At 36.9% G+C, this 27174-nt stretch overlaps 2 protein-coding genes across 2 annotated transcripts in view; one reads left to right on the top strand and one right to left on the bottom strand.

Moving 5' to 3' along the window:
* Positions 1–543: 543 nt before the first annotated feature.
* The window catches only part of LOC306873764 (VPS10 domain-containing receptor SorCS3-like), a gene marked incomplete at its 3' end in the record, with an annotated part of 216402 nt that continues 189771 nt past the window's right edge, over positions 544–27174 (top strand). Inside the window, exon 1 of the mRNA XM_079423246.1 lies at positions 544–1333. Coding sequence (XP_079279372.1) covers positions 662–1333 — 672 coding nt within the window. The 5' untranslated portion in view covers positions 544–661. The remainder of the gene's footprint in view (positions 1334–27174) is intronic.
* LOC306873425 (uncharacterized protein) lies at positions 11783–14357 on the bottom strand. Its single transcript, XM_079422694.1, has 4 exons — positions 14315–14357; positions 12990–13371; positions 12809–12901; positions 11783–12699 (listed from the first exon to the last, which is right to left on the bottom strand). Exons 2-4 carry the CDS (start codon positions 13059–13061, stop codon positions 12382–12384), a joined length of 483 nt encoding a protein of 160 aa, XP_079278820.1. The 5' UTR covers positions 13062–13371; positions 14315–14357; the 3' UTR covers positions 11783–12381.

The following is a 27174-nucleotide window of genomic DNA, read 5'->3' as shown; positions in this document are numbered from 1 at the left end:
CCTCCAGCAAACGAGTTACGATTTAATGACATAATTGTTATGGCTTAAAAAGTCTTGAATCGTTTGGACTAATTCTATGATGCTTTTATGTTTTAGTTTTTTTCTTAATTTTTGAGGCTTGACATTTTCTATTAGGCTACCATTAATTTTCAATGCATGGAAAAGAGCTGTATCATAGATTGTACATTTTAACCTATCTATAGGCTATATGACATAACTTGTACATTTATTCTTCTTCTTCTTATTATTATTATTATTAATTTATGGTTTCTATAAAATACAATTTATGAATGTTGCATATTTAGGTAAATTATAAATGTTGAAATGGTAACCCAAGCAGATCAGATTTGTTCATAAACAGTCAAATGCTTTTACGGCTTGAATAGATATTTTAAATTCGCTAGATGTAGAAATAAAAGACTTTCAACCGTAATACGCACGATGTCGTTATGCCCAACTCGCTCTCTCTCTCCCTAGACGCAGCAGCGGCTTGGCTTGGATTCAGTACCTCCCCTATGTGCTGCCTTACTCCATCACATCCCTGAACGTGAGCGGTGTAGCTGAGAAGCACTTCTTTAAAACCCGACACTTCGCTGGAGTTGCTTCCCTGCGCGTCTGAGAGTCGGAGGGAGGGGAGAAGCATTCCCCAAAATCTCTAACGATGGAGACTCATCTGGTTGTATTCCCTGGTGCTTACATTACTCTTTCTACCTGGCTAATTCTTTCCTCCTTGTATGTTTTTCCAAATGTAAAGGCAGATATAAGTTGCGCACCATGCATGTCGCCAATGCAAGTGAATTACGCAGGGGATGATCATCTGCGTGACCCGCCTGATTCTGGGAATTATCCGAGACAGGATCAAAAGAAACCCAAGCTGATCACAGTTCTTTACCCAAATGTTGGAGTACCCACTGGACGAGAGGTGGATGGTTTTCCAGGGATCGCGCCGAACGCAGAGGGGATAAACTCCCGTGCGCCTTTGGGGAACTTCACCGAGTCCGCTTTAGACGAAGAATTATTTTCGGATGAATATGTGAAAAGTGAATCCGAATTGGACCCCGAGGACGCCGCATTAGGGAGAGTGAAAAGAAGCGTGCCCGAGTTTCTGGAGAGCGCTGATGCCCGCTCGGAGGAGCAGAGAAAGAGCTCCGGTCTGCGGGTGGACGGACAGAGTAAACGCGCCGAAGTTCGCTGGAACAGGGATGATGAGCACGATGCCAGACTATCGGATTCCAGACCAGACGAACCCAAACTGACCAGCAGCACTTTTGCTCTGGCTGGAGACTCCGCGCACAACCACGCAGTCGTGTACTGGACTGGAAAAAACAGCAGTGTAAGTCCGCAATATCCTGTACTTCTTTGCCATAGAATATGCCATTTAGTTTTCTAGTCCATGCTGACTCGTTAAGCTTTCAGGGTTCTCGTCAACTTCAGTTGTTGTCACTGTGAAAGCATGCACATGTTGTTTTGAATCTATAGGGTTCATGATGAGCATTTCCCCAGCCTGTCCTGAAATGATCATCCCTGCTGAAGACATAACCTTAAAGCATTCTAAGCCATCTGATCAGACTGGTTTTACATGTTTTTTGGCACTTTTCAGCTTGGGAAGACCCTCTTAAACCAGTTAAGACCAGCAAACCAGCTTAGTCTTTTGAGCAGAGCTAATCTAAATGTTTACAGAAAACACCTGTTTAGAGTGTTAACCACTTGTTTGTCAAAGAGATCAAGCACAATAGGACCTCTGCAATGAGCTGGAATGTAATCCATAGTGGTATAAGGTTATGTTCAGTTTAAATAACCATTCACCTTTGGGAGTTTATTTCTAAATTGCCTTAGTTAAATCGACTAGGGGCAAAGTCTGCAAATATCTCTTTAATGCATTATCTTTCTGCACTGCCGGTATATTTTTTTCAGATGAAATGATTTGCTTGTAGAGCAGGTTGTTGGCTAGAGCCTCCTGGCTGCAGTGCTGTCTCTGTTTTTGGATTGGAGATTTTTGGATTGGCAAAATAGGAGACTTTATAATACTTCACATCTCAATAATTCAGAGATCCATCTAGTTGATTTTGAAGGCAAAAAATAACCTAGTCCTTAAATGCTAAAGTTAAGCAGAACTAAGGATTTGCATTTAAGCAAGTCTGCAGAGAATTGCCAGGCAGGTGGTGTTTGATGAGATATGTGTGAGTGAGATATGAGTGCGAGAGAGAAGAAAGGCAGATTTTCTATGCAATTTTCATGTTTAAGCTATGTTTTGTTGCTGTGCATCTGTGCTTTTAGATTATATATGTAACAAATTATTTTACTCAGAGTGCATTTAAAATGCAAGGCATGATCTGTAAGCAACCTAAGCACCACTGGTATTAACATAGTACAATAGTAACAGGTAATCTATTAGGTATAATATAAGCATGTATTTTTAATTCATGAGTGAACAGTATGATGACTAAATGAAGGCAGATTTTTCCTTATGACTTTTGGGTTAAGTGTTGCAATTAACATAAGGTGTTAAAGGAGACGGCCAAGATTTTATAGAAGGAATCAGCAGGAGGCGGCAGCAAAAGGATTTTTATGGAGAAGGGTGGTTTTGAAGAAGGTTCTTAATTTAAATGTAGATAATGGATATCATTTTAAATAAGGAACATAATTAGAACTTTAAAAAATTACATTACCCTAAAAAAAATCATTAGGAATGTGTTTTGAGTAGCTAAGAAATGTATGAAGTCTGCAGCCACTGATGAAGAATCAGATTTCACAGTTCGCCTCTAGTAATTGTTTCTATTTGGCTTTGGAAAACTGATCCTAGACCATTGGTTTTAGCAGATTTGTCCCAGAGCGGTAATCAGAAGCAACAGGCAGTGGATTTACAGAGATGTTTCTACTACAGATTCTGTGTGCATTTTCGTTTAAGATGGGCCTCTATATATGTGAAATCATTTCTCCAGCAGTATGAGGTGAAGTTATATAAATTAGACTCATCCTTCTCAAATGAACCACCTCATCCATTATTGTCTTTCTTTGTGCCTGTTTGCACAAAAAATACAATAAATCAAAACAGATGCTCCAGCGTTTTCAGGCCCTGTCTAGACATATTACATCTAGCTTTATTAACTTGTTTAGTAGCTGTCAGTGAAACAGCCACAGCAATTTTAGGCAAGGGTTACTGCCCTCCAGGTCCCATCCCTAATCCCCGCAGCTGTAAATCTCCTATAATTATCTTCCAGACTGAGGCAGCCATTTTGAAAGATTTTGTCCTGTTCAGGGACTGCCTACTCAAGCGTGTTTTCCCTGCTTGCAGAGCTTTGTCTTCATTGGCTGGAGGTTTTATGAGAGATGAATGAAGAGTGCAAGGACATAGTTTGTGATTTGATTTTTTTTTCCTAGCAATGTTTCCTAATAATAATGTTATGTATGCAAAACCTTATGTGCGATATTTGCAGCTCTCTGTTTTCAATCACTGCTCGGATGTAGGATTTGCTTTGCTATGCTATTCAGGAGGCACTGTGGTACATTTACAGTACAGAAGTTATGATGATTGACATGCATGAATGAATTAGCTTGTTATTAACATAACCTTTTGATATATAGTTTACAAAATTACCCAAAAAAATAAATTACCCCCCCCCCAAAAGAATACTTTTTCATTATTAATATTATTGTTATTTGTAAATATTTGTATATTATTTCTTCTTAGTATTTATTGATTGCTTGATTGGACTGTCCCCAGCATAGGCCTAAATGTAAATTCTTTCCATACTGTTTCAAAAGTATCCCAAGATGCACTTCATGAAGTCAGCTGAGAGATTTCAAAAGCTAAAATATACAATTCTGGTCATCATATTTTAAATGGCTCTTAGTATTGTTCTAAAATTTTGAAAAAAAGTAATAAGGAATACGTTTGTATAAACATTTGATAATGTATGCGTCTTGCCATTTTAAGACACATTTTAGCTTCAAAAGATATTCTGACTGGGTGGAGAAAAGGGTCCAGTCCACTGAAGCTTATCACTGGTGTTTTGAGGTTTAAGCTCAATGTAATTTATTTATGATTCACATATCCCATCATGCTTTTGACGTCATGCGTTCAGAAGGAAAATAAAGCATCCGATTTGCATAAGATTCAAGTTGTAAGCCTGGCACGCATCAATGGCTTCTGGTGTAGTCCTGCTTCACTGAGATTGGGTCATTCTTATAGACCTTGCTGTCATATGCTCCAAGGATCTCTTTGAAACACCTCACTGAAAGTCTAAGTATAAAATACAAGCGGTAAATGAGCTTTGTCAAATAGCATTTCCCTGAAGAGGTGTGCTGTTTCATTTGCGCTTTCATGCGATTCACTAAACATGGTCAACTGCAGCACTTTGGCATTGGTTTGTTGGTTTAAAACAGGACGTTTCCAACAGTAATCCAGTTTAGTGTTTAGCCATATTCTGCATTTATCACTACATCTAGTTAGAATTTATTTAGGACCATCTGGTTGCTTTTACATCCGAATGGCTTCATCAGTTTGAAGGACAGTGGAGGTTCTCTGATCTGCAACCTCAGGGAATTGCTTCTCTCCTGGTGTGAATCTCGATTGCTGTGTGAATTGGGAAAACAGCGTTGTGAGTTGCTGATGACTGTTCTAGTTTCACATCTAAGGCCTCCTTCACTGCTCTGTCAAACCATCTGTTCTTCTTGTATACAGTCTTTATATAACTGAACATGTGCTCCAGAAGTCCTGCCTGGAGGTATTTGCCCTCCTGCGTTGAACGATGTTGGCTCATAAAGGAGTTATTTACATTCTCGAAATGCATCCTTCAAGTTTCTTAGTTTGTTGGGAGGCTTCAATTGTACAAGCTTGTTGGAGACACTTGTTGGGCATGAATGAAGATATTACCTGTGCTTCTTGTCTTTGATGGCTCTTTTATTTGTTTCACCTTCTTAAAAGTTGAAATGGCACCATTAGTGACAAAGAGAAGAGCTATATCTAATTTTCTCAATTAATGCCAATTAGGGTTTCTTGTTTGGAAGATGATATTTTTTTAAATCAAGTTAGCATTTTTATCTTCTGTTCAGTAGCTCAGAAATTATTTGCTTTTTACAATCCAAGAAGACCAATTTGTTATCTTGTCATCCTTGTGTAAATTTAATGTTACTTATATTGTTTTGACAGGTTTACAATATCTATTATTGCATATGGTATTGAATGTGGCCCATATGATTACTGTACTCTACTGTTAAAAGTAAATTAAGAAATTAATACTTTATTCAGCAAGGATGCATGAAATTAATCAAAAGTGACTGAAGACATTTCTAATGTTAAAAATAAAAATCTATTTCAAATAGAGTAAATGCAGTTCTTTTGAACTTTCTATTCATCATAGGTGATAAATATGAAGCAGCTCTTCACAGTTAATTATTATCACAGTTTTTAACTGTTTAATTAAATGTTTCTTGAGTAATGGTGCTGAAAATTCAGAGTAGCCATTACAGGAATGAAATACATTTTAAAATATAGTACATTTCTTTTAAATCATAATAATACTGTTTACTGTATTTTTGATCAAGTAAATGCAGCCTTGGTGAGCATAAGATATTTCTTTCAAAAACATTAATGGTAAATGTATATTAGATAGCATTATGTATTATTAATAAATATAAAGTTTATATAGATGGCTAGATGCAAATTAGATACAGCCACTGTTCAGTGGCTTGCTACCTCGACACTTGACTTTCAAGAACACAAATACACTCGCCAAAACATTTAGTCTCCAATACTTCAATAATTGCTAGATAAATCTTCAACAACCTTGCACACTCCTGGACATGATTTAGTGCCACTAATGCAATGTAAAGCGCTTCGTTTATTTAGTGTGGTTGCTAATTACTAGTAAAAGAGGCTATGGAATGTCATAAATAATTTAGCCATCCTAATGTAGTATGCCCTCCAACTGCCAATTAGTGTTTACACATTTGTTTTCTGGCCCTTTTTTATGCAGCTGAGGTCCTCCTGGTGAGAGCCGGTGGTACAGTCAGGGATTTATTTCCAGAATTGACTTGGGAGACCAAGTCTTGGCTGACTTTCCATAATTTGTGAAGAAAATCACACTTAGCCATACACTACCTCCAAGTAAAAGCAGACACATTTTTAGGATACACAAAAATAAGTGGGGAAATATAAAAGGTGAAGTGTGTTGTTGGCGGTGTTGATTCAGCCAATAATATAACATTTCTTCCTCTTCACTTAAATATATTCAAAGCTGTTCATTTTTGAAGCGATCAACAATTATGAATGCTTGGCATGAATATGTCCAAGCAGTGTCACTATCTTTTGCATTCTGAACTGCAAAAATTTAATTTCCCTTCATTTACGTCATTTATCTCCCTAATATTCTACACTCAGAGATTTTTTGTGCCACATAACACATCAACATATCACCCACTTCCTCATCCATCACAAAAAGCATCATCTGCTGGATCAGAATCACAGTTTACAAGCCGCCTAAATGTAGCCATTATCTCCATTGTTGGGGAGTATAGTGGAAGGGCTAGGCACGCTAGAGATGAGAACACGCCGGCATAATCACACGCTTGGCCGCTGAACCAGAGCAAGCAACAAGGGTGTCTCGGCATCTATCTGTCCCCCTATGTTAATTACACTGATATAACAAAGTGTCAGATGTGATTTGGTTTCATCTCTGTTGCGTTAAACACTTTTTTTCCCCACCGGGCTGCTCAGCAGTCTCTCTCTCCCTTTCTCTCAGACTGGCAGTGACGGTGTACGCTCCGAGGTAGATTAAAAAACTGTGCTATGATATCAAATACACATCTCTTTGAAATCACTTTAAAATGTGATGCTATCAGATACATGTGGAAGGAAATGGTCCTCTGGAAGATGTGTTTTAATGCAGGGAGCTCGAAATTGGAGGAAATGTTTAGGAATTACAGCTCTTTAATATGTGCCTCCCCCCTTTTTCAAGGGACCATAAGTAATTGGACAATTGACTCAAAAGCCATTTCATGGACAGATGTGGGCTATTCCTTTGTTATTTCTACATCGATTAGGCAGGTAAAGGGTCTGGAGTTGATTCTAAGTGTGCCATTTGCATTTGGAAGCTGTTGCTGTGAACCCACATCATGCCATCAAAGGAGCTCTCCATGCAGGTGAAACAGACAATAGTTAGGCTTCAAAAACAAAATAAATCCATCAGAGAGATAGCAGGAACATTAGGAGTGGCCAAATCAACAATTTGGTACATTCTGAGAAAAAAAGAACACAATGGTGAGCTCCGCAACATAAAAAGGCCTGGATGTCTACAGAGGACAACAGTGGTGTTACCTTACCATGGTAAAGAAAAATCCTTTCACAACATCCAGCCAAGTGAAGAACACTCTCCAGGAGGTAGACGTGTCACTGTCAAAGTCTACAATCAAGAGAAGACTTCACGAGAGCAAATACAGAGCATTCACCACAAGGTGCAAACAAGATTAGACTTTGCCAAAAAAACGTCTAAAAAAGCCAGACCACTTCTGGAAAAGCATTCTTTGGACAGCTGAAATTAAGATAAACCTGTACCAGAATGATGGGAAGATTAAAACTTAAAGTCTGCACTTCAATTTCATCTTGATTTTTTAATTTTAATTCTATTCTGGTGGCATATAGAGCCAAAATTATGAAAATTGTGTCAGTGTCATACACATACATATACAGTATATTCATGTTTTTGGGTCATTTATTTATGTATTTGTGTATGTATGTATTTAGGTATGTAATTATTTTATGTCTGTGTATGTGTGAGGTTTTCTTGTAGTCCATCTGTCATGTCTCTGTCTGTGTATTATTATTATTATTATTGTTACAGAGTGTCTATTTATTTTCGATACAAATGGAGGAAAGAATCAAAAGGATGAAAATAAAGTATCGGGTAGTGTCAGGGTAGGTGTAGGGAGGAAATGATCATTTACACTCAATATGCTTTTGCGTACTGATTTATAATATACTGCAAAGCTGAGGTAAAGATTATTTGCAATAAGTAGTATAAATAGCAGAAAATACTGCTATTTTCACTTAGTGTAAAAATAGCATCTCTTGCTATTTGCACTTAGTAAATAGCACTTGCAAATAGCCGCTGCCTTATTATTATTATTATTCATCAATCAGTTAATTTTTAATGTTTGGTTGGCTTGTTTATTTATTTTTTTCCTATGTGCATGTGTGTGTTGTTTTCTTGTAGTCTGTCTGTCATGTGGCGATGATGGAAAAATCCCAGATTAAGAGGAGAATTGGATAAAGTGTAAAAATGTAGGTCAGATTCAGTACATATCGCATTTAGAACCATTCGAAAGTTTTGCCGAAACATTCAATCTCACAAATGCATGCTTGAAAACGGCAAAACAACAACATCTGGGCAGTGCCAGATGCCTGATAAAGAAATTGGAATTGGTTGAGAACATAAATGCGGCCAAAGAGTTCATCCGGACCATGGTTGTGGCCTTTCTCAGGGAGAGTTTGTGTGCCCTGAAAGTGTCTCTTCCACACACTTTTATCAGGGGAAAAGACGGATGAATAAGACATGACCGTAGAGGGGCTACACACTCAGCTCGAGAGAGTCTTCATGAGTGTGTGTGTTTCATGTTCATTTGCAGCTTCGCGTGATGTAAACTAATGCTGACAGATTCCTCCCTAGAACCAGCGGTCTATCCGCACACTGTCTAATTAAAACTAATCTGCTATCTTATCTTCACTGGCTAAAATCAAAATATGCTACATTAACATTACTACTGTTTTTGACAGCTTCACTGTTGAATCCCTGGCAAGTCTCATTCTTTGATGGCCCAAAACACTGCATACACTGAGTGTATGGTTTCTCTTATTCAGAAGCATTATGCATATCATTTGCTGATGTGATAGTTTGCTGGATCTGGCCAATGTTTTCTTTGTCTAAATAAAGAAAAAAATAAGAGATGCTTTGCCAAGGAATATTGAATTCTGCCTTTAAATAAATTATACTCAAACTGAGGTGCTTCAGCTAGTGCAGCATTTGGCTCATTCTGTAAAATAAGTTTGCCCAAGAACTGCAAAAATAATGTTTGATGGACAATGAATAGCCAATGGCAACTTTTACAGTGCATTACAGTAGTGTGTTACAGATAAATAATATTATTGCTCACCAAGGATGATAAAAAAAATAAAAAAATAAAAAAAAGAAATGACCCGTTTGATCTTGCTAAAACAACACTGTGAGGTAAAGTGTGAAGCATAAAAGTGTTTATCTGTCAATAATCCTCGGTGTTGAACGGCGTTTTAACATTTAATGCTTTTGTAACCGATTTGGAAGTCCTAATGGAGACTGAAGAGGAGCTGAATAGAAAATGCAGATGAATTTTTAAAGGCTCTTGTTCTTTAAAAGTCTCTATATGTGGACTTAGGTGTCTGCAGATGCCAGTGAAAACAGGCTGAGTTTAAGAGTTCAGCAGAGCAGAATCTGGCATTTCTGTGTTTTGAGCCGTGTCAGGGTCTAAAAGAAGAGCTCTGTGTACTGTAGTGTGGTCGTTCTGCATTTTATTAAATGCATTTGGTAAAGATTCTAGAACTGTCAAAAGATTGCTGAATGGTGGTATCACTATGGCAACACTGGCCTCTGTAGATTTTGCAATCAAGAATCAATATCTCTTAATTCATTTTATTCTGTCTTTGACCTATACTGTACATCCAATTAACTTGTCTAAATGCGTGTGTTTAAGTGTCGCCCACTCGGGCTTATTTAGCCTCTGTGTTTAGTCTTATACTAAACAAGACCAGTAGGTGTTACAGTACTCTCACAATGTATCTCACATTTTTATGCTGAATTCAAATCTATGCACATAGATCTAGGTCTAGGTCTAGCTCTAGGCCACCACTGTGCAACAACAACAACAAAAAAAACTCATGATAACATTGACACTGAAATTAATATGCTGAATCACTTTTCTTCCCTGTATTATTGTAGCTCTTTTTGAAGCAGGAAGTTGCATGTGATACGGCAAGGCCTTTTATCGCAGCCTGGAAACGCAACAGTTGACAGCTTTTGGAGGTTTTGGAGATAGGCCAGGGCGTGGATTACAGCAGGGTTCGTCTGAATGATTTTGGCTCGAATAGAATGGCACCCTTGAATAGTCAAGTCAAATGTATATGTATAGCGCTTTTCAAAATACATATTGAATCAAAGCAGCTGTATAGAAATTACTGCATGTAAATGCATGAGGTTTTATATGGTGTAGATATAAACATTTATAGATTTGAGGTCGTAGATTTGAATACATCGGAGGTTGATGACTCTGAAGCTGATGATCATGTCAATTAGATGTTAAAGAGTTAGATAAGTGGCAGGTGGGAGTTATAATTAAGTATTCTAATTCTAGAGAGCATTTAATTGGCCACAAATTGTACTAAAATTGTCATCAATATTTTGATTTGTTTTCCAGGAAGAGGAAAAACAAATTTTTAAGGTTAAAAATGTATGTATAAAAAATATGCATGATTAAATGTGTCACGGAAATGTAACTTTCCCTTGTGAAGTGAATTTCAAGACAATTTTTTGTGTTCCAAACAATTAGTGGTCAACTGATATATTGGTTGATGTTATTGGCATCGACCCATAAGCTTTTCTGTTTGTCTGCTGTGGTGGTGGGACTTTTATTTTGACAGCGACGAGAACATCAGTGCCTTAGCGATGGAGCTCCCGTTGTCCATCTTCATTAGTTTACTTTCTCTTTTTAACAACTCAATCTAATAAATTATTAGACAGAACTGTTAAATGAAAAAGTAAATGTATATGACAAAGTATTATAGTCATGGGTGCACAAGTTTTTCGGTCTGGTTCTCATGAGAGCACCTGGAAATGGATAACCCATTAAATATAACTATAAACATTTTAATAATTTATAATAGTAAAAATAGTGCCATTGCACTTTATTAAATAGTTTTTTTTATATATAAATTTATATACAACAATATAAATAGTGTAATAATACGATTATATTTTAAAATTAAAATAATAGCATTTTTAATACTATTTTTTTAGTACACTTAAATTACATTTTCATTTTAATTTCAAATACAATATGCAGTTAGTCGATCTAAAATGTGATTGTGCATGAACAGCTGTCAACCATGTCGGTACGCAAATGAGCGATGTGAACGTATTTACACAGCTCATTTTTTATTTTGATTGCTCATTGTTATTAGTAATAGAAAGGCAAACACTATACTTTCTCATGACTTTCAACAGTCAGCAAATATTTAAGCAAATTTAGTAAATAATATGTAAAATAAATAAAAATTGTATTTCAGCAATTGTTATGCATGTGCTTTTAGTATCTTTATATTAAATAGTATAATATCACATACTATATATCATCTTTATATCGGCCACCCTGCTTGCTAAGATAAAAATAAGTAATCGGTCAACCACTACAGTCACTTCAGCTGCACTCAAAAAAATAAATCGTTGGTGTAACTTAATATAATTATGACACACATTTCCACGCATTTGAATTATGTTATCTCTGCTTAATCTAGGCAAATAGAACCCATAAGCAAAAATCATCTTCAGCCAATGAGGTCAAATTATTTTTGTTTTAATTGTCTTGTGAATTTAACTTTACACAATTTTGTCTTGTTGAGCCAATTAATTGAAACCACTTAAATTTAAACAACCAGAAATATGTTAACTGAACGACGTAATTGTCTTTTAAACCAGCTTAATTTAATTACTGATATTTCAGCCAAAATTTACTTACAAATCAAATACTCAATGTGAATGTCTCAAATCTTTCTTTATTCAGTGTCCAAAGTGAAACAAAAAACAGCAATTACCGATCAGTGCTGACCTACAATTTCAAAACTACTCCATCTTAGAACAAGACAGATCAAAAATACAGTATTTCCAGAGTCAGTTTAAAGCAACTACAGAGGTAGTTTTAAGGTTTCAGGCAGGTTGACAAATATTTTGTCAAATAAAGAAAAACTACACAATAGAAATAGAGGAGAAACAATATTGCTATTGCATGCAATTAAATAAAATGAAAATCAACCACTTTTAATGCAGATTTGGCAATTACTGCACTCAAGGGAAAAAACACCAACTTGTGCTTAGTGTAGAGATACAATCTCAAAACTAGTATCTTACAACTACATATTTCAAGAATCACATTAAAGCAACTACAGCAGTAGTTGTAAAGTTTCAGCCAAGTCAAGAAATAAAACTTAGAAACCAACCACCGTCCGAAAAAATAAAAAGAGGATTAACAATACTGATATATTGCATGTAACCAAATAAAATGACTATACAATAATAATAAAAAAAAATTAAGACAATTTCTGCTCAGTGTTGAGCTACAACAAAATAGAACAAGGTCAACTTACTCCAACATCTTGTTCTTCAGGGTTTGCACTTTTGGTGAAAGTCTGTGTCCATCCAGGTTGAAGAACACTTTCTGGATTACCTCAAATGTAGATTTGAGTTCTTGTGGGTAGCTAAGGTTCAAGGCGTAAATGAGTCCGAATAACATGGCCACTGCTACAGCTGCATTCCTCAAGGAGCTGAGAACCTTAGTCCCTTCAATCACGACACCAACATCTACAGGCTGATCCACTGGGTCATGTCCTTCATGTCGAACAATATAGATCCCCATTACTGTCTGCTTCATCGCTTCTTTGGCACTCAACCAATCGCAATCCTGTGCAAAATAAACAAAATATGCAGCATTTGTATGACAACTAATCTTTAAGAACACAGTACAGGTAATATATGAAAGTGAAATAGACGGAAGAGAAGGATTTGCTTACAGCATACTCCTTGAACAGCTGTACATGGTCTTCATTCAAGTATGCACACAATGCTTTGAGGATGCATTCTCTTCGCACATCTATGCTGTTATTCTTAAAAAAAACAAATACAAAACACTGTTAAAAAAAAAAAAAATTGAATATTGATAACCAAGAGGTGTGTATAACTTTGTGTACCAACCTGTGAAATGGGTTGCATGATGTTTTTTATTGTTCGGCCATTGACTCCACATTTAGTGTGAAAAATCTTCATCAAGCTGTCTGAATATTGGTCAAGCACAACAATCAATTAGGAAATTGTAAAATCACAGGTATCAAAATGTATCAGTATGTAAAATCTGATTTAGATTTGACTATTATACATTTACATACTGGATTCCAAAACATGTATGTCCAAGCACCGATTAATAAAACACGTTCCTCTATTCCATGACAGTAATAAAAGGTGTTTTAAAAATATCCATGAATCAATTAAAATTAAATAACATTAATTAGCCTAATACTACTTACCCAATGGGGAAAAAAAACAAAGCCAAGCATGATTTATGTTTCTCTTGTAAAACCTGTGAAATGAAAACAAAAATGAATTAGCATGATATTTACTTGATAGTTATTTAATTTTTTTTAATGTATCAGAATGAAATGCATTTTTAAATAGATTCGGATGGTTTAGTTCTGCTACTGAAACCACTTTTCAATGTCACTGTAAATTATAAATGAAACTTTCACTTTAAAAATTTGTGATCATACGTTCTATCACTCTTCTCTCCATACTCTGATTGTAAAGTGAAATGTACTGTAAATTAGGGCTGCAGGATAATCATCGTGCATATGTCACACTGAGCCGCATTTATAACGCAGAGCCGTTGTTCACTGAGGAGCTGCGCACCTGATGGAATTTACCGCTGATTACAGAACCGGCTTTACTGACGAGATGCGCGTTACACATCGTACAATGATGCAACCCTAACCATAATGTACTGTAACAGAATACCGCTAGCAAACCATGTCCCGACTCCATAGAACGCGTTTTTCGTTTTCCATGTATTTCCGAATACAAAAATCACGCTTTGGGTACAACATGTTACATCAAACATAAACTTGTATTTTAAGTGAAATAACTGTAAATTGTTTTACTTGAATTTGCTGTGTTCTCGTCTCTACCCGTACGGAAATATCACCTTGCTAACAGCAAGCTCAACAAAATTCAATGGTTAATTGGTTAATGTTTGTAATATAACTCAAACGATCTAGTGAAATACCCCTTACAACTAGTGTCAGATCTAAGTAAATACCACGTTAATGTCTAAATATGCACATGAATACAGGCATTTAAACGAATTTGCTATTTTTTCATTGCGTATACAGGGTGATCCGAGTCTGTTTTAAATATAAAAAATAAAAAGTCAAATATCTGCTTGAATACAATACTAGGACTGTTTTGAACAGTTTTTAATAACTATTAGCACAATATAGACAAGGATGGTAAAAGATTTTTGGACTTACCGATTTCAAACAACTCCACCACATTAATGGCGTCGGCTGAAGCGGTCACCGGAAGTTCCTGTCTTCTGAGCATGCGCAGAAGAAGTAGTTGACTCGACTCAATTCCTTTTTGTAGTTTCAGCAAAAATTAGTTGAGCTCATTTAATTTCCCCTGGATTTAGTTTAGATTGATTTGAAATAACTGTGTATATCCCTTAAACTGATTCATTTTATTTGTTACAATATACTCTATTTATTTTAATCAAACAACACACAGATTTCATTTTTTTGAGTGTGGATAAAATCAAGTCCCACCATACATTTTTTTGTCATCCTGAATATACTGCTTCACACTGATATTGTGCTCAAAAGGACGCCTTTTTGTGTTGCTGACAACGATACATTTGTCATTAGTTTCTTTTTATAATGATGACGTGCATGAAAGTTTTTTTGGCCATTATTTCAACAACCTGCCCAGTAACAGTAGCAGCCAGGTCTTCATCGAAACAATTTCACATGCAAGCAGATGGATAAGTAAATCAGGTCCTCGTACACAACGTGAATGTTTCTCCCGGTGAACAACGGCATCACGCCAACACATTGTGTGACTAGCGGATCCTAATCAACCCGATATAAATAATAAACAACAGAGTCAGGGCTTGCTATATGTGGTTATTGCCCATCTCTCAGAGTTCGATAAAGCAGGGAGGAAATTGCTTTCAGCCCTTATTACTTGTCTGACTGTCCATGTGCACCTGGAAGTTTCTAATCTCATTTAAACTCTTTCAAAGAAGAGAGACAGAACGACAACGATACAGTGAGAGAGCGTGGAAGAGGAATACATAGACGAATGAAAGAGGTGCTAAAACAAAGACGGAAGCATGAGATGGCAAGAACAAGGGAGAAGAAAGAAGTTGTGTTTGCTTGGGCTCTCAAAAGGCCAAGGATAGCAACATACGAGCAAGTTTAGATACATGAGTACATGAGATTGTTCACCACAGTTGTTGCTATGACAATCCCGGGCACGTTTGCCAAAGGAAAGCCTGTGAAAGGGTGAATTAAAAGTGTCTGATCCATATTTACTGGCCACCATCCAAAAACACATTGCACTGCAACATGTGAGAAAATTAACAGTGAGAGCTTTGCAAGTGGACCAGCTGCTAAAATGTTATGTATATATCAATGTATCCAAATGAATGTGAATGTGTGTGTCTCGATGGCTGCAGTATGCTGTAATATTCCCTGGTTGGCTAACACACTTTTGTCTCTTTACCATCACACTGTTAGTCTCAGTTCTCTGCACTCAGTCATTTGAGTTCAAACCTCTCAGAATGCCATTAAAAGTTCATAAAAAGCATTTAAAATAAGTTTGATATGTGCTCAATCCTTTGAATCCCCCCTGCTTGCTTCCATGTGTGTCATCTTGCCCAAATGAGACAGCTACTGTGGCTTCAAGAGAGATTTGCTGTTCTTATAACAATCTTGTCTAGCAGGTCGGATCAAATTGGAGAACTTTACACTTCAGATATTGTTCAGTAGTGAACAAGATTTCGAGATAAAAGGTTGAAGTGGTTAATTAACATACCGGCCCATTTGCATTTCTGATGCATAGGCTACCTGGATCCATTGCGATATTAATTCTCTTAAGAGCATATTTTATTTGAGCCTTACCTCACTGTTAGCCTGTAAAGTCCAAGATTAGATGGATTTTTTTATGGGAACTGATTCGTTACAGTATTCTGTTTTATACTTTACTCATTTCTTATAACCCCTCACATCCTTCTGAAAAGTACAAAAGGAGATGAAGATAGCAGAAACCCAAGCTGTTTTTTTTCCATCCAGTAAGTGAATATTTATTTTTGTAGTTTTAATTTCAGTTCATTATTTCCTCAAACAAATATACCACATGACTTATTATAGTACAAATTGACTACATGTATATTGACAGGTTTTGGTCTAGTTTTCGTTATATGGAAAAGAGCAGCTTGACAAACCTGTAAAACCTTCTTCTGTGGAAAAAGGGCAATGTTGGTAACTAACCAGTTGGCAACCGTTGGCAACGTTTTGGTTACCATTGACTTTAACTGAATTGTTTCTTCTTTTATGTTGCACAGAAGAAAGTCGCACAGATTTGGGACAACACGAAGGCAAGTTTTGATGACAAAACGTTATATATTTTAATACCATTCCTTTAAATACATATTCATATAGTGTGTATTATCAAGGTTAGAGGTCAATTAATATTTACTGCTTATGCAAGGGGTAGGCTATAGCAGGACCTGACCTCTTTCGACTCAGATTTAATATGAATACTTAGATGGCCCGTCTTATTAGCATACAATGGAAGTGTGCAAGTATGCAAATAGCCGGCTTTATAAATCTTTTAAAGTGCATAATTTTCCGCTTTTCTAGTTTAAAGTTCATATTACCACTTATTATTCAGTGCTGAGGATACCGCCTTTAATTTCACTGGAAACCATTAAATTAGTAATTTCTCACCCTCCCTTCTCATTCACTTTAATTTGAGCATATTACAGAACAATAGGCCATTTTTGCTATTCGCAGTATAGGTGACTTAATTTAGGAGACATTATATACTAAGCTAAAGTTTTAGAAACTTTAACACATCAGCATATTTACATAATATCTGCAGTCACAATGGTAACTGTATATAAACAGCTGTGTGCTTTGCTAGACAGATGTTTGCAATGAATTGTAAAAAGGGTTATTTAACCACCCTTTTCTATGTTGGAACAAAAAAAGAGATATCAAAATGGTCAAAACTGCTGTTTTCCATAAATGTTATGTGTTGGTTATAGTTATGTATAGGGAAGCAAGTGAACCAGGACTTCCCCAGACCTTTAGAGCTTTCTTTATGCGAGTGAAAATAAGTTTGTATTTTACTTTTGAGCAGAGGTTGAGCCTCCTGTATCTCCAGCGGTGGAGAGTTCATATTATGAGAGCGTGACCTGCATAAGAGGTCAGATCTGGGTTTTTGTTTTCTCGGTATGGGCATGTGTGTGTGTCTCGGTGTTATGTACACGCCAATGAGCCAAAAGATGACCTCTTGAGCTCTAGTGGCTCATTGGTGTGCACATAACATACACACACAAATACACACAGCTGGCTCTTCACTTCCAACCTATACATACTTTTTATTTATTTATTAATTCTATTTACACTACCATTCAAATGTTCAGGGCCAGTAATAGTTTTTCTTTCTTCAAGAAATTAATACTTTTATTCAGTAAGAATGCATTAAATTGATTAAAAGTGACTGTAAAGACATTTACAATGTTATAAAAGATTTCTGTTTAAAATAAATGCTGTTCTGTTGGACTGTTCATTAAAGAATCAAAAAAAAAAAAAAAAGTGTATCATGCTTTCCACAATAAATAAAAAGCAGTGCAACTTTTTTCAGCATTAATAAATACATGTTTCTCGAACAGCTTTGCCATCAAAGGAATTAATTACTTTTTAAAATATATAAAAATAGAGCACTGTTATTGTAAAATGTGATGATACACAATTGTAATTTTAGTAATTTTATTGTATTTTTGATCAAATAAATACAGCTTTGGTGTGCATGAGAGATTCTTTAAAAGAAAAAAATAAATAGCTGACAGTTTGTCTAAAAGAAGCCAAATCTAAATTTTGTAGATTTAATTGCATATTTAAAATTAAAATAAATATGTTAGTCAAGTCAGTCTGTGGGATGGTTTCTATGTACAGTACTGTATATGATAAGCTGCTGATGACAGAATCAAAAAGCAATATATATTTAATATATCTATCATCAGTGATATGTTCCCACAGCTAAAATATATGTAATGTTGATAATAATAAGAAGCGAGTGTACATGATACAGCGTTCTGCAGTATTTCAGTGATTGTGTCTCGTACTTATTTGCATATTATTGCCTAACTTTTCCCACATTCTCAAAGAGCAGAACCGTAAGTGAGAGATATTGCAAGTTGTTGCTCACAAAGCGCTTGTTAAACCTACGATGGGAAAGGAAGTCATTATTATCTCTCAACCTGTTCAAAATGCTTCCCGCGGCCTGTGCTCTAACAAACAAGCTCGTCAAGTCTTCCTGGAAGGATTTTTTTGTGTGTGTGTTAGCCCACAGACACATCCTGAGGCATTAGCTTACATGCTCACTAGGGGGAGTGTGCAGCTTGGAGCTGAACAGCTAGACACATTGTGCAACGGTGTCTGTGTTCTCATATCTCATTAAGAGTTGTGATGGTCCTTTTTTTGCAGGCGTCCCATTTTCTACACCCGCTGAGCTGTTAAAATGGCTCCTTTTCTGATGGCGTTGCTCGGGCTGCTTTTCTCTTACATGCTCCTGAGACCGTTTTTTCAAGGCAAGTAAAAAGTCAGTCGGTGCTGGTGGAGTGAAAGTTTGAGTTCTGTGCTGTGCTTTCACAAGAAGAATGACATTTAGCTGAGCTCCCCATAATCACAAGGTTTTATAGGAAATGGAGAGAGAAAGAAGCAGCATGTGGCAAGACTCAGAATGCAGACAACTATAACAGATTTAGTCGGTTCAAAGCTTTTACGTCTAGCACCACTTACACCAGAAACGGCAACAAAACAATAACCACAGCAAAGAATTCTGGGAACAATTTTGGCGTCGCTCATGGCTTGAGGTTCTTTCGCTGTCTTCAATTGGTACATGCTTCATTAGAATTGAACACACAAATTGAGCTGAGTGTCACCACTTTTTACCACAGCGGCCCCATTTCATGTCGGTCAGTCAAGACGAGTGGCTCGACAAAAAAATTAAACCTAGACAAGACACAGTGAGACGTTTGTTTCAGAAATGTCAGCGCTGATGCAACAAATGCAGTATTCATGATCTTCCCCGGCACTCGAAGAGTCCTGAGTTGTCAACAAGGGCTCAAAGGCCACCGGGCTGTTTGATCCCCCTCACTCCCTCCCTCCCACGGCGTGTGATATGAAAGACTTAAGGGCTTAGAGAAAGATAGGTTAACCAATAACTGACCCTCAGAAAGTGCTTCAGTGACAAAACTGACTGGTATCACTCTGTTTTGAGAGGTATCCCTGCTGAAAAACTAGCTTAAAGCGTGGATGAATTTCAATGGTTAGTGTTGTTTTGATGCTGAAGAAGCCTGGGATACTATCCCATGTTGGGGCCCAGCATTCAAAACACAACATATGTTGGTGTCCAGAAAAGCTGGACTTTTAAACAGGGATCTACTATAGAATTATTGTTAATTTAAAGATCCCCTGTGGTGAACATCAAGGGCTCTATCATACACCCGGCGCAATGTGGCGTCAGGCATGACAAGTGTTTTTTTTTTAGTTTCAGCCCAACATAGTTATTTTCACATCATGCACCACGTTGTTTAAATAGCAAATGCATTTGCACCCATTTGTGCGCCCATGGGTGTGCTGGTCTGAAAACGAGGTGTGTTCAGGTGCATTGTTGACGCATTGCTATTTTGAGGCAACTGAAATAGAATGCGCCATAGATCAACTAAAGCCTGATCAAAAATCAATGGTGCAGTATTTTTATGTTATTTAAATAGCGCGTTAGTAATATGCACCCATAGACGGGTCCAGAACACGTGTACACTCTTCTTATTACACACACAGTGACGCTCAGCAGCCCACATACATGCCAAATATTAAAAAATTAAAGGATTACAATGTAAAAGATTATTATTGTGTAGGCTACATAAATATAAAAATGTCATAATTGATAGTTGTTGCATGTATCAGAATTAGGTTACCCATTTACTCGCGCACTATTAGCTCCGTTTCCTCTCTGGAGATGCGTTCAGTCTTTGCGCTTTTAAATTCCACCGTGTAAATAGCGAATCCGCCATGGCACGAGCGCAACTGGCTCTTAAAGGGAAGGGGAGATGAGACTCTGATTAGTTTATTGCACGTTTTGCCCAAAACACACCCATTACTAATTAAGAGAATAGGGACAACCCTTTTAGACCATGCACCCGGCACCGACCGTTTTTCCCGTCGTTAAACTAGCAAAAGTGGATTCGGACACACCCTAAATGCACCTGCACCATGCGCTTTAGACCATGCCCTTAGATCGTTAAAATAGGGCCCCAAGTTTTAAAGGGGGTCATATGATGTGATTTCAAGTTTTCCTTTCTCTTTGGAGTGTTACAAGCTGTTTGTGCATAGATGAGATCCCTAAAGTTGCAAAGACTAAAGTTTCAAACCCAAAACATTTTGACTCGTCCGTGCCCACCTAAACGGTTCATTCAAACAAGCTCCCACATGTCCACGTCACGATGTGGACATATTTGCATAATGCAGCCTAAATGTTCACGCAAAGAAATAATGCGTGGTTTCATTAACCGCAGTAGTGTTGATGCAGCCATGTCAGGGAGATGCTGTGCGTTTCTATTTGAAAGCAAAAGCACTTTATTTGGCCTTCTGAAAGTAGATGCAATTATGAATCATAGGTAACAATTATTTACAACAGAACAGCACAATCCAAATGTTCGAATGTGTGCAATGCATTTTATGGACGACAGTTTCTTGAACCTAGTAGAGTACATGGGTGGCTGTGCACGAAGGCTATTTCTAAAAAAAAAAAAAAGGGTAAATTTCCGACTCTGCTATCACAATCTAGCGCTTTTGAATCAGCAATTGTAAGTATGTTTTGTTATTAGTTAAAGTATTTGCTATTGACTGTTCAAATGCGGAGTTCTCTGCGCAACACATCTGATAAAACTAACTTGAAAGCTGAAGCTTGCGATTATGGTAAGGAGCGTTACATTTCCGACACGTGCTTGTTGTGGTGTTCGGCCAATCACAATGCACTGGGTCAGTTGGCCAATCAGAGCAGACTGCACAAAATTGGAAGGAGGGGGTTTGTAGAAAACAATGTGTTTGAGAGAGGCAGGGCATAGAGGAACTACTATAAAGTACAGTATTTGAAAAAATAATGTGTTTTTTGAACATTAAAGCATGCCAACGTATTTTGTTACATCAAATACACAAAATGATCTTTAAAATAGCATCATATGACCCCTTTAACAGCATTTAACAGCATGTCTACCTGGTGTTTCTAATGTGCTTAAAGACAAACCATATGCAGAATGATCCTATTCAACACCAGTGCTGAAAAAATTGTCCTTAAAACGGCAGTGTACCAAAGACTATGGAAGCATGTTTCCACCACTGCATAAAAAAATAAAAAATAAAATAATTGAGAGTTTAGATTCAGCAATTCTGACTTTTTTTTTCTCTCAGAATTGCATAATACAAACTCACAATTCTGACTGGATATTGTGAGGTATTAACTCGCAGTTGAGTTATAATGTCAGAATAGCAGGATATAAATTCGAAATTGCGAAAAAAGAACTTCAACTTAACCAGTCCTGTCAACTTGTGAGGTGAGGATTTTCATATTGTTAGCTAATGTTCAAAATGTTTTTACCAAAGAAAGTTGATTTTTAGAACGTAGCTGTCTGAGATGGTGAACGGGAACATGCTTGTGTGTACATTAGCAACTAATTAAAATTAAAAGTGGAGCAGGTAGTCTGAGCTGGTGTGATTGAGTGTGGGGAAGGACTAATTTACATAATCATGAATATTTAGCAGAATCTTAAAAAAAAAAGAAGTGTTTTTAGAAGCAAATGAGAACTAGACATCTTATAATTGAACGTGAAAACCATATATTAACATTCACACAATTTTGGGTGACCGCGTACATTTAATGGTTTTTAATTGAAAAAAAATTTAGCACTTTTGAACATTAGGTTGTGTTAGATCTTATGAATTAACTAGAAATTTAAGTTCAGTCTGTAAAACTCACGCTTTAACATAAAATTAGCAACCACAGCGGCTGTTTTTTTTTACTGTTAATTTCACAGATTTTTGCAGTGTACATTTGGCACCCTTCAGCACTGTGTGGTGACTGTCAGAAGACATCAGATCAGAAGAGTGTTGTAAGTGTAAAAATGTCTTTGGCTCTTTTTTTTTTTTTTAATAGACCAAGATTTGACCTAGATATGCACCCAAATCATCAGTAAAGGTTCCCCAAAATAGATCACGTAAAAGCTTGATTCCAGTATCTTGAATAATGTAAAAAGTCGTATGAGCGTATGTGACCAAGTCAACAGGTTGACTCTTGGTTAGCGCAGGAGTCAGTGTCACGTCCTGCTTATTTAACTCCAAAATCAATAGTTAATAAAACTTTTTTTTTCTCACTGTAGCAGCTCAACAGTAGATCAGAGAATTAGCATTGACTCTGGTCACCCTTCATGAGTTTGATTACCAGAGAATGCAAGCTGATAATTATTTTGTGTGTGCGCTGAATAAAAGCATCTGCCAAAAGCGTAAATTTAATAAACTTTACACAAAATATTAAGCCTACACTGTAAAACAAATCTGTAAAATAGGGCACAATGTATTGTATTTGTCTCACACTGGATGGAGAGGCACACGAGGATGAGTAAGGTAAGAGCTTCTTTATTTCACAAACTGAAAGCAACATCAAAAGGTAAGTGCAAAACTCTGAGTTCATTGAAGCTCAATAAGCTGAGGAAATAAATAGTACTTATCCTCCCATTTTTGAAGGCTCAACAGGTGGAAGACAGCTACAGAGTCACAGGGATCCAGCAGGTGCGTGACAAGGCATACAAAGAATTTGTAACCTTGATACCAGACAATGAGTGTATGGATTGAGGCCCCGTCCACACAAAGACGCGTTTCGCTGTATACGCATACATTTTTACCGTATAGGGGTTTCGTCCACACGAAACCGGCGTTTTCGAAGAGTGAAACCGATCATTTTTGAAACCAGGTCCCAGGGTGGATAAATTTGAAAACGCCGTTGTCATGTTTTCGTGTGGACGGCGAATCCGTATATTTTCTGAAACGATGACGTCATCAGCCCACGTCTCGCCCCTAATCAGACACCGCTGCGTCACATAACAGCGACAACAACAACAACAATGTCAGACTACGTGCCTGTGTTCGTGCTGCAGAACCTACTGAGCTCATTAGTTTTATTAAAGCAACATCTTCTGCTTTGTGTGTTAGTTTGTATTCAGCGCGCATGGTTTACGCACATGGTCCAAGTCTTCTGTTTTTTTGTGTATCTCAGTGGCAGAATTACAGCGCCACATATTGGTCTGGCATGTGTACTACATCGTTTTCAGTCAGTTTCAGTGATTCCCTGTGGACACAGATATTTCCTGAGACGACTCCGTGTTTACGGAATTTGAGGCAAAAAAAAAAAAAAAAAAAAAAAGATCGGATAGGGAGAAATCTGGCTTCCTGTGGCCGTAGCCTGAGTGTTGTTTTATAGGGAGCTTGATTGGTAGCAACAGGTGAGGAAGATTCCCTGATAGAGGTCAGGTGTGAGTGATTACTGATGGAGTGCAGGTGAGTGGTAAGAGGGATGCTGGGAATTGCAGTGCAGTTCGACTGGTGACTGTGACAGTATTAACAATTGTAAGGCTCCACCCATCCGGCCCAAGGAAGGTATCCAAATGGTGGATGAAGGTTTCCTGCGTGTTCGGTCTTTCCAGTGTGCACAGTTCTTCAATTTAAGTTAAACTCTAATCTGACTCCATTTTATTATTTAATCTGACTCCATTTCTTTATGACCTCGTATTTAGCTTGAAATACAAATTGATTGCTTGTCCATTTCTAATTTATTATTCTGATATTTGATTATTCTAGTTAACTCTTAACTTTATATTTACTCGTTCATTTGGTTGCTCATGTCTTTAACAAGGATGCAACGTAATCTTCTAGAGTCAATAATTACAGAGTAAAACAGAATAAGGTCAAATGTAACAAAATGTAACAATTTATTATCAGTCAGGTAAATACTGTATGTATTATGTCAATTCCACAGCAATTCAAAGAGATCAAATCATATCAATACAAAACATCGAATTCTCAAAGATAAATCTATGAGTAAAGAATGCATAACTGACTTTATAGTAATACATAGTGTGAGCATTGAGACATACCACACTACGGGCGTCTGGTTACAGAATCGCGCCGATCCTTTTGCCACATTCTCCTTAAGTACTCCAGACCAGAATAAACATCCCCCAAACTCGAGACAGGAACTAACAATTGTAATTTGCAATTTAATCAAGTCGAGTTGGCACCTTTTGGGACAGAAGGTAATTTGCATGAAAACCACTGGGAATTGACCCACCCTCTATAGTATGCAAAATATCTCTGAACTCTTAGGATTTGTATTACCTTTTAGTTTACTTCTTATAAGAATGAGACCATTGTAACAGTCGCCCTGAGACAATTCAAATGATACCAAACATGACTGTAAATAACACTTGCATTAATGTAGAATATTACATTCTTCTATTGATCATTCTGAGTGAAGGGAAGGATGGGTGATGGAAAGGAACTGATGCATATGTGAGAGAGGCATTTTCTTGTATTCTCTCTCAGTGGGATGTGGAGACAGATGTCTGTATGTTAATGCACTGTGTGTGTGTTGTCCATCTCAGGAGTTCAAAGTGTCTGAGATTCTGTAATCCTTACACAATGAATACATTTTCTGTGTGTATCATTTTGAATTAGCATAAATTTAAGGTAGTAAACTGCATACTTTCATGATGTGTAAATATGTAAGTTAATTAATATATCATTTATTTTAATAATTTATCATCCATATATTTATTTATTTAGAAAAAACAAATATGTATTAATTTAGTTTAGAATTAATTTACTTGAGTTTACTTACGTTTAGTTTACTTTTCAGGGTTAAATATTACCTGGACATGCTTTCATGAGATTGCCCTTTTTATTGTTGATAGCATCAAATGATTGACTGTGGCCCAAAAAAAAAAAAAAACGGTATAAGCGATATTTGGTTGCAGTATCTCAAGGACAAACATATATCTTCCAAAATCTCCTGTAACATCAGCCCAATGCCCAGATCTGCTGGCTGATAATGTGATCTGTATCTGAAGGGAAATGAACGGCTGTGCTGCGCCGTGCAAGAGAAATCCTGACGAACATATGGAGATTTTGCAAATACACAGGAGCAATGGAGCTATCATTTCCAGCATCGATGCACACAGGCGGCATGGGAGAGCTGATGCAGCCAGCCGGAAAAGCTCCGATCTGCATACTCTGTGTTTGTACACGTGTACATGTGAGTCTGTGTTTATACGTTAGCGCATACAGATACAGTCACCGTGTGTTCTGCATGCATGCAACTACAGGAGTGACCACTCACATGGACTTACCTCTCTCTCCTTCTGTCTCTCAGGCTGCCGTGTTTGTTCCAACATCTAGATAATAAGTTCCTTTTTGTCTCTAGATGCAACTCAGGTGGAAAATCAATATTTTTATCCAGCTAATCTGTGTTGTGTTTTTTTTTCCCTTTCCATGTGCATTCCCATTTTTCCCTTCCCATCTTCACATTCGATCTATCTATAATTACACATACAAGGCATGACAGATTTTACAATTTCCTTTTTTCTGCTTTAGTTGCAATACTTCACCCTTGTCCCGTGGAGCATGACAGGGAAGATAGTCTTCATTCCTCTTTTCTGGCTGTTCAAGCTATAGGGTAAAACATGTCCAGGTCACATTTCATCCCAAATTCAAAATCTTAAAGAAGGAGGACAATACAATTAAGTCAATTAGGAACATTTACCCCCAAGTTCTCATTACTGTAATGCATAGAGACATTTTAAGAGTAACCCCCCCCCCCCCCACCCCAAATGATGATTCACATTAGTTTCCCATTACCTTTAGTAGAATATTTTTAAAAATAAAAAACATCATCAATTAATGCCAGTACAATAAACCATGATACAATGGAAATGATATCATACTTTTGTGCTTTACATTAATGAGAAGTGTCGTGAATATCTTTATAATATCTTATTTCTCTTTTGATTTTGTGGTGAAATATGAGCTAGAGATATTCTTGACAGGTTTCATAAGCCATTAGAGAGCAGAGAGTTATGTCTGAGGATTTGTGAAGGATATAGTGTAAGATAGGAAATCTCAGTTATGCGGATCAATCAGATGACACTATGTAGACTATAAAGTCAGTGTTAAATTGTGCTCTGTATGCTGATCAAGGGTCGGCTCTCCTAAACAAATCCTAGACTGCCATAATACTGCTGTCCGACAACTTTGTACTGTTTTGTTCCTTTTTAAAAATTATTTATTCATTGTTTTCATTTATTATAAAACTTTTAGTGACTTAAGTCTTCAGGTTTGTAGCTGTTGTTGAATTTTATTCCCTTTTATTTGTTTTATATCACACACCCTTTCACAAAACTTTCATTGGGATTTATGAGACTGATTGCTAAGCAGAACAAATTGTACAAAGCCTTAGCACAAATCTGCACTGTGAAAACCAGTTTATTGATTTTAAAGCCCATTAGTCCTATTGTCTTCAATGGGTTCCTCAAAGAACCTTACAGTTCACAGATTTTAAAAAAGAATGCTGTGCATAAGAATGTTGTCTTACAACTAGTCTTGATTCGACATTAACATTGAAGTGTTACAATATATACACAATACAACAATAGAATATAGTCACACAATACTGTAGCAATGCTCTGTCACATATTTTGCGATTCTAATTGTGCTTATTTCTGTTGTTGGTATAAGTGGCAATGGGTGGTAATAGACAATAAAAGTACTAATTACTTTCTTTAGTCCTTCTGCAATCCTGCACCCTGAACCACTGTAATGAATGACCCCCTCAGTGGTTGTTAAAAATTCTTCATGGAACCTCCGATGCCAATAAGAAAAATTGTGAGAGAGTGTGTTGTTAAAACTGTGGTTGAGTTTCATTGTTTTCTCATTTTCTCAAGTCAACATGAAATGATGTTCACAACCCATTTTACTTCTGCAATGTGACATTCTTC

This window comes from Barbus barbus (genome assembly GCF_936440315.1).
Source record: "Barbus barbus genome assembly, chromosome: 8".
In the NCBI taxonomy this organism is placed as follows: Eukaryota; Metazoa; Chordata; class Actinopteri; order Cypriniformes; family Cyprinidae; genus Barbus; species Barbus barbus.
The sequence above is the reverse complement of the archived record's forward strand: the minus strand, read 5'-3'. Positions and strand labels throughout refer to the sequence as shown.